This window comes from Neofelis nebulosa, chromosome 10 (assembly GCF_028018385.1).
Source record: "Neofelis nebulosa isolate mNeoNeb1 chromosome 10, mNeoNeb1.pri, whole genome shotgun sequence".
NCBI classification, from domain to species: Eukaryota; Metazoa; Chordata; class Mammalia; order Carnivora; family Felidae; genus Neofelis; species Neofelis nebulosa.
The window spans coordinates 53,315,373-53,329,172 of record NC_080791.1 but is presented as its reverse complement, the minus strand read 5'-3'; the positions used below and the strand labels follow the sequence as shown (position 1 = coordinate 53,329,172).

General features: G+C 50.7%; 1 protein-coding gene across 14 annotated transcripts in view; it reads right to left on the bottom strand.

Moving 5' to 3' along the window:
• The window catches only part of TENM4 (teneurin transmembrane protein 4), a 2,920,333-nt gene that overhangs the window by 386,846 nt on the left and 2,519,687 nt on the right, over nt 1-13,800 (bottom strand). For all 14 annotated transcript variants that reach the window (XM_058690343.1, XM_058690336.1, XM_058690342.1 and 11 more), the window contains 2 exons: nt 8,884-9,171; nt 4,052-4,321 (listed from right to left, as the gene is read on the bottom strand). In XM_058690343.1, coding sequence (XP_058546326.1) covers nt 4,052-4,321; nt 8,884-9,171 — 558 coding nt within the window. The remainder of the gene's footprint in view (nt 1-4,051; nt 4,322-8,883; nt 9,172-13,800) is intronic.

Here is a 13,800-nt window from a genome sequence, read left to right as displayed (position 1 = left end):
TGCATCTACAACAGAGACGTTGTTGTCAGACTGACCCAGCAGTTGGGAATGGAGCTCGAATCGCAACCTTTGCTTTTAAAAACATTTATTGACGCCAACTGTGTGCCTGGCCTGGTGCCAACTTCTCCATGCCGTCCCCTAGCCTGCTGGCCCCACTCAGCAGAGGAGGCCCGAGGGCTGGCTCTGCCTGACGGCCGTGGTGCAGAAAATTTGTGTTTACATTACCCAGTCAATTCTGTATTTATTTTGGATATTAAGCAGTGACATAAAAGCTGCTGACATTAACCTTCAGGGGCAGAAACTGGCTTTAATGGACCCCATAAAAGTTATTATTGATGGCAGCTGCATGCAGCATCGCCATGACCTCAGCAAAACCCTCCACCACTATCAATACTGTTGACAATTACTATTGACTAATGCGAGGCTGGGTGGGTAGGCAGAGTTGATGTTCCTTCCTGTGGCTGGAAGTTGCTGGAGTTACTCTGCATTTCACATTTGGTAAAGATCTCTGAGAACGTGGTCACGTATTTTTGGTGGCCTCAACTGAGGGTCTAACACTCGCTGATTCAAATGGAGGTGGGCAAGGAGCTCAGATTATGGGACTGAAAGATCTGAGTTCCCACCCAAGCTTTGGTGACCTGCTGACTTCCCAGCTTCACAGTCTCCGCCGGGAGACTTTTTGGAGCCTCAGTTTCCCCACCTGGGAAATGGGAATGCCATGACACTGTCATGAGGATTAAAGGCAATCACGCATGAGCGGTGGCTTGACACATGATAGGCCCTCCGTATGGCTCCCCTGCACTTCTGGAAAGTGGTCACACTCTGAGGTGTCTGGCTAATGTACCCAGTGCGATAGGGTCCCGTTCTGGTGGCAAGACCCAAGTTCTCATCAAAGAAGGAGAACTAGGGGAGGGGATGAATGTGAGACAGAGAGAGGAGGGCAGAGGAGGGAGAAGGAGATGGGAGGGGCATGGAGAAGGGAGGGAGAGCAGACAGGACAGAACCAGACTCCTGGGTAGGGCCTGGTGTCAGCTCTTCCCCCTTCATTCCCAGAGCCCCAGTCCTCAGCTGTAAGTTGGGGAGACAACGGGGCACACAATAGCACTGTCAACTTCATCAGTAGACAAAAGGGAGCCATTCCTACGGCTCACGCACTGTCAGTATGATTCACTGTCACTATTTAGACCCGAGGATAACAAAGCTGTTAGCGTAGCTTTCCACCTAGGGGCAAGTGGACAAGCATGTGGGCAGCTGTGGGTGTCTGGGCTTGGGGAGTCCAGGCCTGGAAGGGCTGCGGAGGTCGGGGGATCTCTGTTAGAGTCACCTGTCCACCTCCTTCGCCTGCCTGTCTTCCTCGAGCACAGCGAGGCTTGAGTGCGGCAGCCAGTGTTGAAACAGACCATCGGAAGAGAAGGAAGAGGTGGCCCGGCCAGGGGAAGCAGGCAGCCATTTCCTGTCCCCGTTATCAATTTCCCGTCCCTGTTATCAAAGGCTGAAGCTCTTGAGGCTCCTCGACCATGTCATTATCACCCAACAGAGGCTTAATTCAGCTCTAATTCAGCTCTCAGGGAATATACAATAATGTGGGCGGCGTGCACCTCACTCTGTCATGACTCTGTGGAAAAATGATCATTTGTCACCACGGCCAGAAGCCTGCAAAAGAGCAAACAACCTAAGTACTTCGCTGCAGAGGAAATTCACGGTCACTAGGGCTACAAGAATAAAGATCTTAGAGTCATAAAGGCCTGAGTTCAAATCCTGTCTTGCTAGTGATGTGACTTCTGCAGGTATCTTAACCTCTCAGTGCCATAGTCTCCTTATTCTGCGCAATGGGGATGATACAACCTACCTCAAAGCAGTGTTCCTGGAGGAAAATGAGATCCTAGAACTAAAGCATCAGCACTGCTTGGGGGCCGCTGGTTAGCAGCAGCTGCTGACTGCTAACGTTGCTATTATCATATTATCATTTTCTTCTTGTGAGCCTCCATCTTGACACAAGCACTTCAGATCACAGAATCCCAGATCTAGAAGGGCTTGTGGGTCCTTCAGCTCAGCTCTTCCCCAAAAGTGTTCATTAGAACACCGAACCCATCAGACGCTCTGAGAGCAAAGTGTTCCATGCTCACATCAATTTGGGGGATGCTGCGTATGTCTCTCCTTGGTGGTTTACCCATTAGCAGGCACGTTAATAGATTAAAGGCTCTGAGAAGTCCTGCAGCAAAGAAATTGGCTTAAAACAACATAGTGTTTCCTACATTATTTGACCACAGGGCACTTTCCTGCTGTCATCCCCACCCCACCCTAAGAACTATTAACATTCTCAGATACAGGAAATGCTGATTTTGTTTAAAACTACTTATTTCACAGATGAGGAAAAGGAAACAGAGGTCCAGAGAAAGAATCCAACTTATCCGGTGCCACACTCCAGGTCAGTAATGGAACTGAAGCTCCCTGCCTCCTGATCAGAGACCATTTTCTCTGTAAAGGCCTTACATATCAAATCCGTGCTCTTGTTCAGTGCATGGCGAGAGTGGGGGGCAAAGGGGCTGCTGCCTTGGCTTGGGCCTTGGTGGGAAGCTGGGAAGGTGGGAAGGTGGATGGCTTGTCACTGCAGAGAGGGGGATCTCCCTCGGTGCTGAGGTCATTGTCCTCCTCACAGGGCAAGGGAGGGTGACAAGGCCAAGCCAGTATCCAGGCACTGCTGCTCCCTCACCCCTCAGACAGGTGCACAGGCTCCCACAGGAAAACTTCCGAGCTCTCTGGGAGGGCTGGTGGAATGGATATTTGGAACTCTGCTGCACCTGACTCTTTAAGGAAATAAATTTCCCACCTGACCCTGACCTTACCTGGTCTCCTGCCCGACTCAAATCTGGGACTCTGTTGTGTCTAACCTAGCTAGAGCATCCTTTTCAGAGATTAACCTGCCGAAGCCTTCACCTCTGACCTGGTCTCCACCCTCGCCCTCCTCCCCAACACACGCCTCTGGGGAAGCCTACACAGGAATTAGGAGGATCCTGTACTCGGAGCTGGAAACCAGTAGGGGGCACTGGTGCCTGGCTCGGCCTTTCCAGTTTTCACTCCCATTGCCTTTCCCACCCTGGTATGGAAGCACTAGCACATCCCCTCCCTGGACTTCTGAGACACAAAAGCCCCCCCCCCCCCCCCCCCCACCGCTCCCCTGGGCAGAGGGGCTGTCCCTGTCTCCACTCCCCTCCCCAAGGCTGTGCTGCCAGACCCAGCAGCGGGCTCCTCAGTTCTGGCCCGGGTCCACAAAGCTGCCCAGAGTGTGGCTGGGCACAAAGCATCGGAGAAGGGAGACCGCAGGGCTGCAACTAACCCAGAGCCCCTCAGACATCTGCCAAGGAGGTCCCAAAAGTAAGGAGGGAAATTCTGAAACCGGGTCCCCGCCCTTCCCCTGTACCAAGGAGACATGTGAACGAGCTGCCATCTTTTTCTCCCACAACATCTCTTGGGCCTTGGAGGAAGGGGTGCAGAGGTGAGGGTGTGATCGAGCCCAGAACCTGCACGTCCCCAGATCTGCACATGAGATCGGGGGAAAGCTGGAGCAAACCCTCAGGCTTTGAGTTACCCCAACATGACAGTTTTTGTTCAAGGCCATCCTCTGACCAGCCTGAAATATGGGGGGGAGGGTGCCCCCGGTGGAGACCCCCCAGGACTGCTGAGCACCTGGAGGCTGGAGACGGAGAGGGATTCAGGAAGGACCAGACATGGCTGATGCAACAGAGAACAAGCTGCTGGAGATCCGTTACCGCTGCCCCCCCTGCCCCCGCCACAGGCACCTTGCAAGTAATAACCCTGTGCCTGAGGCACCTCCCAATCTGAAAACCCGAAAACAAAGAGCAGTGACCCAATCTCTGCTGTGTCACCAGTGGGTAGGTGTTTTGTGTGACCGTGCAAAAGGCTCTGACTTTTGACCACTGAGAGCAAAGCGATTTTTCACCAACTTTACCGGAGCCCCAAGCGATGGAGCAGAAAATCAATATTGTAATTAAAACCCCAGCACCTGGCACAGGCCAAGGTGGCCACTCACCGGTCTCGGTGTTCTCGTGCTCAGTGTCGGTGAGCGTGAGGTTGGAGTTGGCCCGGCTGGACAGGCAGGAGCTGCGCCCCGACCGTGTGCTCCGGCCCCAGAGCCGCACGGGATGCTCAGGGGACAGTACAGTGTCGGCCTCAACGTCGGCATCAGAGCTGGCCCCCATGGAGTAGCCGCAGTGTGGGAGGCCTATGTCTGTCCGGTACAGGGTGCCATGAGGGGGCGTCACCTCTCCCAGCCCTAGCTCACGCAGGGTGAAGTTGGCTCCTGGGAGGAAGTGCAGGTAAGCTTGGTTAGGGTCTCCTGAGCAGGGGTCTCCCCACCAGAAACTGGGCCGCCCACCCCAGGATTCACTGTTGTCTGGTGAGCCTGTGTGGTGTTCTGCCCACGTGCCCCACTGCCGAAACGGCTCCTTCTGCCCCTCCCTCATCAGCCCACCTCCTCCACTTCCTTTAAGGCCCAACGCACATGGCCCCTCCTTTGTGAGGTCTCCCCTAATACCTACACCCTGGGCGGGAGTTCTTGCTTCTTCCTGTATTCAAGCCCATTCTGAGAGTCCTTGGCCCTAGTCACCCTGCACAGTAGAACCAAAGGCCTGACCCTTCTGCTGGTGATGACTTCAGCAGGGGCAGGGAACCTGTCATGCTCATTCCTAAATCCCTGCGCCTAGAACAAAATGTGGGACTCAGTAGAGGCTCAGGAGATGTCTGTTAAATTGAGCGTTAGGTCTCTTCTTCTGATAGAGAGAGGACTTGCCAGAAAGGAGCACTCCTGAGCCGAGTGGACGCCTAGTTGATGAGACACAGATGGCTGCCCAGGGACCAGAAGGTCCTTTCTGGTCAAGTCGGGAAAGCCTAGAACACGACAATGAAGATGGTGACTGGCAGAGAAAAGGGGGCCCCAAGCAACACCACGGGCTTCCTCATGCTAGGCAGAGCTGGGACCATGGCGGGGATCTGCAGGCTTTGGAGCAGTCCAAGGAGCCAAGCACACAGAGCTGGATTGCGGAGAAGTCTTGAGGGCTCGGGGAGGCCTGGAAACATCCAGGACTGAGGTCAGTGAAGAGGTGGGTGAGGGGAGTTCACTGGGGGATTAGCATTTGAGCAACAAAGGGAATGGTAACTTCCAGGAAAAACACAGCCTCCATGTTGCACCTGAATGTTGGCTCAACATCTGTTCAAGGACGGCTTCCTGCGTATTTCTAATATTCCCATGAGTGTTTGGGGGATGAAGAAGAAGGGGTGGACAGAGGCATTAATGGTCCCATTCCAATTAAACCACGTCTCTGGGTTTATAATCAGGTAGCTCCCACATTTAAGCCAATTCCAACTGGCCTTGGATTTACAGACAAACAGCAAAGAGCAGGGCATGGTGCCTGGCTTTCCAGGCAAGTGAGGGAGCTACAACCAAATACACGATGACAGGTGGAAGTCCAAAGAGGGGAGATCCACGGAGAATGTTCTGGGAACACACAGGCAGAAGGTGGGAGCTCAGAGGACAGGTTTGCAGATGAGAGTGAACTTGGAGAAAGGAGTAAAGAGGGGAGCATAGATGCCTGAGCTTTGAAGGATTCCTGCAACCAGGGCCAGGGCTCACTGGGAAAGCCTGCAAGGCCAGGACCTGCCAGAGAACAGGAGGGGAGCCAGCAGGGAGAGCCCCTACCACCATGGTGTGCATCACTCTGCAAAGAAGCCCTGTGCTCCCGAGCGTCCCGGTCAGCTCTGGGCCCAGACCTCTGTACTGACACAGGGTGCATGTTCTGTAGAAGTTTCAAGAAAACAGGCAGACACACTCTGGCAGTACTTTGGGGGATGGATAAAGAGAGGGAAGGAGTGGGGGGAGGAGGGACCAGTGGGGCCGCTGGGAAAATAAGAGCTGCAGTGGAGGCAGGGTGCCCCAATCCTGTGGCTCAGGTGGTTCATGTTGCTCCAGCCTTAATATGAGGTTAAGGTCATGAAATAGTTCTATACCGGCTGGCAACTGATGTCCGGGCCCACCCAGTGCCCCTGGCCTCCACCCCTCCCCATAAACAACCCCCAGCCTCCCCATGATGTGGCACAGCAGGGACCTCTGGGCTCTGCTCAGTGGCCAGGCAGACATTCTGGTTGGTCAGGGTATGGGTCAGACCGATGTCAAATATTTTGAATATCCCCTTTGTGCCATCCTCCGGTCTGCCCTCCCCCTGTGCCCTCCTTCTAAGTAGAAGAAACTCCACATTGGAGACCAAATCCCCTGTCTGCTTTCCATCCTCTCTGCACACCATACTCACTGCTTGCCCCATTTACCTCTCTCTGATCTCCCTTCTCCACCCCTGTCTTGTCCCCTGCCTCCATCCCAGCTCATGCTTGCCCCATTTACCTCTCTCTGATCTCCCTTCTCCACCCCTGTCTTGTCCCCTGCCTCCGTCCCAGCTCATGCTCCTGCCCTGATGGGCTGGACCTCTCAAGGAAAGCCAGTCACACATCAGAAGAATGTGAAATAAACAGCCCAGGCTGCATCAGTTTCCATGTGGCTTGCCCTATATACCCTTTTAAGCAGCCAGAGGCAGCGTGAATGTGAGTGAGTTGAGAGATCTGTGGACGGAGAAGTGCAACGTGATGGCTGACTCTGAGGGCTCAGCGATCCCTTGGAGCCAGCTCAGCCCCTCTGAAGTGTGAGCTTAGGAGATTTATTTCCCCAAATGTGGGAAGTCCTTATGATCTGTTGACTTTATGGCCTTTTGGCGTCTTTCATGAGGATCCCAGGACACAGGCTGACATATCACCCTGCTCAACCTCGACTTGTGTGATCTTGGGCTGCTGCAATCACCTAAACCACAATGTTCTTGTCTTTAAAGTGGGGGTGATAATCTATGACCTGCTAGCCTCACAGAATTTTTAAGGATCTCGGGAGGTAATGGGTGGGGGAGTACTCTCTAAACTGTCATGGCCATGTCTGCCTATGAAATGGGAATGATTCTTATTTAAAATTTGTAATGTTTATTTATTATTTTTGAGAGAGAGAGAGAGACATGAGCAGGGGAGGGGCAGAGAGAGAGGGAGATACAGAATCCGAAGCAGGCCCCAGGCTCTGAGCTGTCAGCACAGAGCCCAACGCGGGGCTCAAATCCACAGACTGCGAGATCATGACCTGAGTCGAAGTCGGATGCTTAACCGACTGAGCCATCCAGGTGCCCCTGATTCTTAATTTTTATAAAGACAAGAGGGGGCTCCTCTCTGCAGCCTCCTGTGCTAGGGTGGCATCCAGGCCAAGCTGGGCCAGTCAGGGCTCACTGAGCTCTATCAGGCATGGGCAGGACAGAGCTGGAAGAAAGTTTCGATATCCTTTTGTCCCTTCTCACTGAGACCCAGAGAAGGCAATGAGTGGTAGGCAGAATCTTTGAAGCATCTGCTCCACACCAGGCACTGTGTCAAGTACTTTATTTACAATCCTCATTAATCCTCATGACCATCCTACGATTAGGATCACTGTTAACCCATTCCCCAGGTGAAGAAGCTGAGGGCAATAAAAAAGGCAGATCCAGAATTCACATCGAGATCGGTCAGTTGCCAGTCTGAGCTCTTAAGCACAAGCTGGAAAAGAGCTAAAGATCGTTCCTCTTTTGAGCCTGAGAGGCAGCATTACAAACAGGCCAGCTTTCATGTGGATTCAGGCCTGTGGGAGAGGCCAGGTGGGTGTCAGGCTATATGAGGGTAGACATGTTTGAGACCAGCTCCTCTTACCTCTGTGATCTGGGGCAAAGGATTCAGCTTGGGGTTGTCGTATGGATTAGGTAACAGTGCCGGAATGTATATGAACTACACAGCACGCTGCCTGGCTAACCCTGGCTGTGGAAGGGAAGCGGGTAGGGCAGAATCAGCGACTGGTAGCAGCCCATCAGGCATCACAGAGGGCTCAAGGGTCTGCAGGCAGAAAAATAGGAATCACTGCAGCACCAGGGTAAGGAACAAATATGGCAAGTGTGGGAATAATGAGTAGGTCTGAGGGTTGGAGCATGGGTGGCAGGGTGTGGAGAGGCGGGGGACAAAATACTCCAGGAAGAAAAACGGAGTTGGGGAAAGTCCCTTATGCCAGCTTAAGGAGCTCAGGTTATGGACAAGGGGGAGTCATTCCCAACTTCACTCTAGGTGCAGTGCAGAGAATGGCCCAGAGGTGGCAGCACTGGGTGAAGGGGGGCTGTGGTCAACCTTCCCGGAGAGAGAGAGAGGACAGCGGCAGAGTGGATGAAGAAGAGGGATGGATTTGAAAGTTATTTTGGAGTAGGATGGACAGGCTCTGGTGACTAGTGTAGGCCGGAACTGAAGGAGAGGAGTCAGGTGCCAAGATACTATCCAATTACCAAGATTTTAGGTGTATTTCAGGAGCAACGCTTTGATAGACCGGGTCGATACTTGAGGCAAAGAAGGTAATACGTCTGTTGAATGGATACATATATGACGAGTAATAAAACGAATAACTGACTTACTCCGCACTTGATGTTAGCATGCTTACCACTTACAACATGCCCCTCCAGCCCACAATTCAGTGCAGCCCATCTAACAGATGGGGACTGAGGCCTCCCGGAGAGCTGGTGGCGGTTCTGAATGCAACCCCAGTTAGTCTGGCCCCGAGCCCAGCTCCTAACCAGCTCTTCATGTCCGCGGACCGGGTGACCACGAAGATGAACTTAACTAAGCGTGAATTACACGCAGGCTCTGACCAGATCTGGGAGCCAGAATAGCCGAGACCTGGTGTTGGCCCGCGTCCTCCCGCCAGCTGTCTGCTCACCTGCGCACGCACCCAGGTGCACAGCTGCCCCTCCCCCCCAGCCCGGCCCCGGGCGCCCTCACCTGCGCGGCAGAACTCCTCGGCCTCTTGCGGCACCATGTCCTTGACTCGGCCGCCGTAGGCCAGGCGGGCGTCCTGGTCGTAGGCCTTCAGGGTCTCGCTGGAGCTGTAGGACTTCTGTGGAGCCTTGCCCTCCTCGCTGTCCGCGGACGAGCTGGTGTAGCGGCGCTCAGCGTCGCGGCGCCGGGTCAGCGAGCGGTACGGCTTCCTCTCCTTCACGTCCATGGCCTCCGGCCCGCGCTCCTCCACATCCACGAACAGGGTCCTCGCCGCACTCAGGGCTGAGTGGTCTGCAGCCGGGAAACCAAAGAGAGGGTTGAGCCCGGGCCCCAGGACGCAAAGGCAATACCCAAATCCATCCCGGCCTCGGATTCGCCCTGCGATGCTGTGGACGAGGGACTTCAGACTTGGAGAGGGGAGGGCTCCACAGCCACAAAGAGATCAGTAGCAGGGGGGGACTTGCACCCGGGCCCTTGAGGATGAATCCTCTTTCTGCTACTCCGCCTAGCCACCAGGAAGAGGCTTCAGCCTCCCCTCCAGTAATGGGTATCAAGGAAGTTGAAAACAAAGACCAGAGGGCACTGATTTCAGCAGTCTCCCTAGATAGGAATCATGTGTTTGTTCCCATCACGTCCCCAGCTGGGATAGGGCCTGACACGGAGCTGGGGCTCCTTAAGAATTCGTGAAACGGGGCTTCTGGTTGGCTCAGTTGGTTAAGCCTCAGACTTCAGTTCAGGTCATGATCTCATGGTTGGTGGAGTCCAGTCCCGCATTCAGATTCGCTCGCTCTCTCAAAAATAAATAAAACGTTAAAAAAAAAAAAAAGAATTTGTGGGGGCACCTGGGTGGCTCCGTCGGTTGAACGTCTGACTTTGGCTCAGGTCATGATCTCACAGTTTGTGAGTTCGAGCCCCGCATGGGGCTCTGTCTGACAGCTCAGAGCCTGGAGCCTGCTTGGGATTCTGTGTCTCCCATGCTGTCTGCCCCTCCCCCCCCCCTCAAAAATAAATAAAAACATTAAAAAATTAAAAAAAAAAAAGATTTTGTGAAATGAAAAACAACGCAGCATGCGACTAAGCACTTAGCACACACTATCTCATTACATGGTCACACGGCCTGAGATGTTATTCTTGTTTCCAACCTTTTTTGGAAATGAGTCAGAGTATAAATAACCAATTCACATGTATCATGACCAGATAATTAAACAACTACTTGATAATTGTCTGTTTTCTCCCACTAATAAGTAAGCTCCATGAGAGCAGGTGCTTTAGGTGTTTTGCTCACTCCAGAGCCTGGTGCATCTAATATACATTTGTTTATTTAATTGGCCAACCAATCCCCATCTGACAGATGAGAAAACCAAGGTTCAGAACCTCCTTCAAGGTCACTGAGGCGGTAATAAAGCCCGGATCTGAACCCAGGTCTGTTAGGCTCTAAAACTGGAGTTTTTCTATTCTATCACACTTCCATGAGTCCCCTTCCTTCCACTACACAAAAGTGTCCTTCCAGCTAGGCTAACCCTGGCCACCATGGCAATCTGAGAACTCCCTCACGTCCAGACCTACAAGCCTCAACAGGGACACCATCAGCACCTGGGGAAGCCACAGTGTGAGCCCCATTTGCCTGGGTGTTGCCAGGGTGTCTGATTGGTGGGAAGCTCCTGATATCACTTTTTTTTCTTTTCCCCATTGGACCTTTTTGCTCTAAACGGACATCCTGGGATTTTTTTTTTATACCCGTGATAGCACTCCCTTCTTCCTTCCAAATGTCTTCCTTTGGCTCTGGAATAGCAAATGCAGCCCCATACAAGAGCCAGGAGATAAGCACAGGAGGAAAACAGAATATCCTGAGCAAGGCTTGATGAGAGCTCTTATTTTTCTTGACGCATACAGCTTTCTCAGTTCTTTCTTTCACTGTTCCACTTCTTAGAGCCCTGTGGATATACAAACTGTGCAACTGTCCTGTAGAAAAGCAACAGAGCAAGAGCTATGACCAATGGTGCCATGCTGGTGTGGAGGCTCCGTGCCTGGGGTGGGGTCTCTGACAGACGGCGGCGAGGGCCGGGCCTGCCAAGAGGACAGTTGGGCACTCAGTGCCCGCAGGGCTGCAATGTAGCAAGCAGTACAGGGTGGCTTATTCATTTTTAAGACAAGTTAGAAATTTGGACTTAGACACAAAATGTGTGATTTTTGGATTCTATCCATGATTTCTTCAAATCTCAAAACACTTTGTAGGCCAAACAAAACACACTGAAGGTTAGTTTTGGTCTGATGGGTGGGTGTTTCCAAGTTCTTCGTTCGGTCATGGACAGATGAGGCATCCTTTTGGCCGAAGATGCCCTCTTCCCTACCAAGACCCAAAAGGCCATCTCCCGGGGAAGGTCTCAGCCTGGTTCCACTGCGAACTCTGCTTATCTGGTTACAGAGCCCTCTAGACCCACTCAAATGGGTCCATTATGTCCTAACCTGGAAAGCTGCATCACTTCACTTAGCAAAAGAATGGTCTGAGGTTACCACTGGTAACTGGTTGGAGTCTTTGGGATTTATCATAGATCCCAAGTGTCTACTATAGACTTCCTTCTACATGTTCTCCATGATTTTCAAAGAGTGCAAACATTTGTGATTTCATTGGTACCCCCTAATAACCACAAAGCATATAAGACAACTATTTTCACCCCCATTTTATACATGGGGCAACAGTGACCCAGAGCCATCCAGCTGTCTGCCCAAGGCCACACGGTGAGTTAGTAGCAAAGCCAACATTACTAGGCAGACAATGCCTTAGGGTGGCAGCTAGAGCCAATCAAGATGTGTAGGTGATATTTTTTGGGTCCCAGTTCTCAAAATACCCATGGAAATTAGTTATGGGACAAGGAAAAAGACGTAAGATACATAGAAATCAAATCACCTTACTGAAGCCCAAACCCAAGTTTCCGAGCTCTGGTCTCTTAACATTCAGTCTTCTGACACTGGCTGATGCAGTGATAGTTGGTCGTCTGAGTACCTGAGGGGCAGGGCTGGAGGGAAGACCGGTGATAACACTTTCTACTCCAGGGCTGTGAAACCTTTTTGCCTGCGATCCATAATTTGAAAAACATCTTACGTTGTGACTGGATACACACATTTATGTATATGAATGCGTGTGTTTGTGTGTATAAAATGGAAAGAAGATTCACAAAACCAAAGTTACCACATGATGAACAATGTATTCTGATGTTTCCTATTTCATTCTCTTTCAGTTTTTTTAAAAAGGCAGATGATAACTCTCTAACTTGACCCAGTACTGGCTTTTGACCCAAAGCACTGTTCTGGTCTAATTTGGATGAGGATTTATGGCGACTGTCACCTAGCCTCTGTGCCCTCTGGCCCTTCACCTCCAACCCACCCCCCTGGATGACAATAATGATGATGATAATATAATAAGAGTAAGCACTAAAGTAATGTTAGCCATTGTTAATACTAATGACTAATAATTCATAATAATGATTTCATAATAATAACCAATATTATGTTATTATTAGTAGCTAATATTTGCTGAGTACTGTTACTAATATTGTATATGGTAATATTTTAATCCTCACTTCAATTCTGTGTTATAGGTACTATGACTATCTGTAAATTACAGGTGAGAAATTATGAGGTTAAATATATTGTCTAAGGTTACACAGATCTTGAGTGGTGGACCCAGAATTCTGGTCCAGGGGTTGAACTTGGCATATGGATACAGCCATGAGATGATTTTGCCTCAGTAGGTTGTGCCAGATGAATTTCTTAAGCCCAGATCATTCCACTACCCTGTTGATGCCTCTCTAGGAGCTCAGAATAAATTCTTGTCTCCTGGTCAAAATGGAAGGTTAATCTTTGATCTGGCTCATTTCACTTCCTTCTCACTGAGTCACTTGCAACCTTCCTGGATGTTAATTCTGTGGCCTCTCTGCCTTTGTTCATGTAGATTTATCACTGTACATCCAGCTAACTCAATGGTCTATATTCATGTCTGCTTTTCCCTTGATGGCAGTTCCCTGAGGGCAGGCCTGGCATCCACAGAGCTCGTGAAATGCATGTGGAGTGAATGAATGAATGAATACAATTATTTGACAGCTACTTTTTACTTCTTGCCAATCTTAGGTGATATAAAATATTAGTAGTTTGATTTAGGTAAATATGTATTAGATAGATCTAAAATTGAATCAAAGGCGTTGTTTATACGACGTCTTTTAAAATTTCAAAGGGGCACCCAGGTGACTTGGTTAAGCATTCGACTCCGGCTTGGGTCATGAGTTCGAGCCCAGCATTGGGCTCGCCACTGTCAGTGCAGAGCCTGCTTCAGATCCTCTGTCCCTCTCTCTGGCTGCCCCTGCCCCACTCGCTCTTGCTCTCTCTCTCAAAAATAAACATTTAAAAAAAAATAAAATAAAATTTCAAAGTAAGCCTACGTTTGAAGTATGTGTCTAGTATGTAGCAGCTGTGTGACCTGGGACAAGTTATTCAACCTCTCTGCGCTTCAGTTTCTTCATCTGTAAAACAGCATCAGCCTCTTAGGGTTGTTCTGAGGATTAAATAATAGTTAATACATGTCCCTGGTACATATTGTCCCTAATACATAGCAGGTGCCCAGTAAATGTTAGCCATTATTATCATCAGAAAAAAAAGCCGACATTTTATTTTTAAAAGGCACCCTCTAGGAGGCTCCAGCTGAGCATCAGTTATAGCTGGAGAGGAACATCCCCTCAGAAACGTACGTTAATAAGGCTGAGACACATTTTAGGCTGTTAAATTGGTGGATGACTATGTTTTTTTTATCAGTGTGTGCCTGTTGACCAAAGACACCGGCTTCAAGGCAAAGGCTCAGTAACTATGAATTACTAACAACACAGCCCCGAAACTCACAGCTTCCCTGTCACAGAGCAGAGGCAGGGA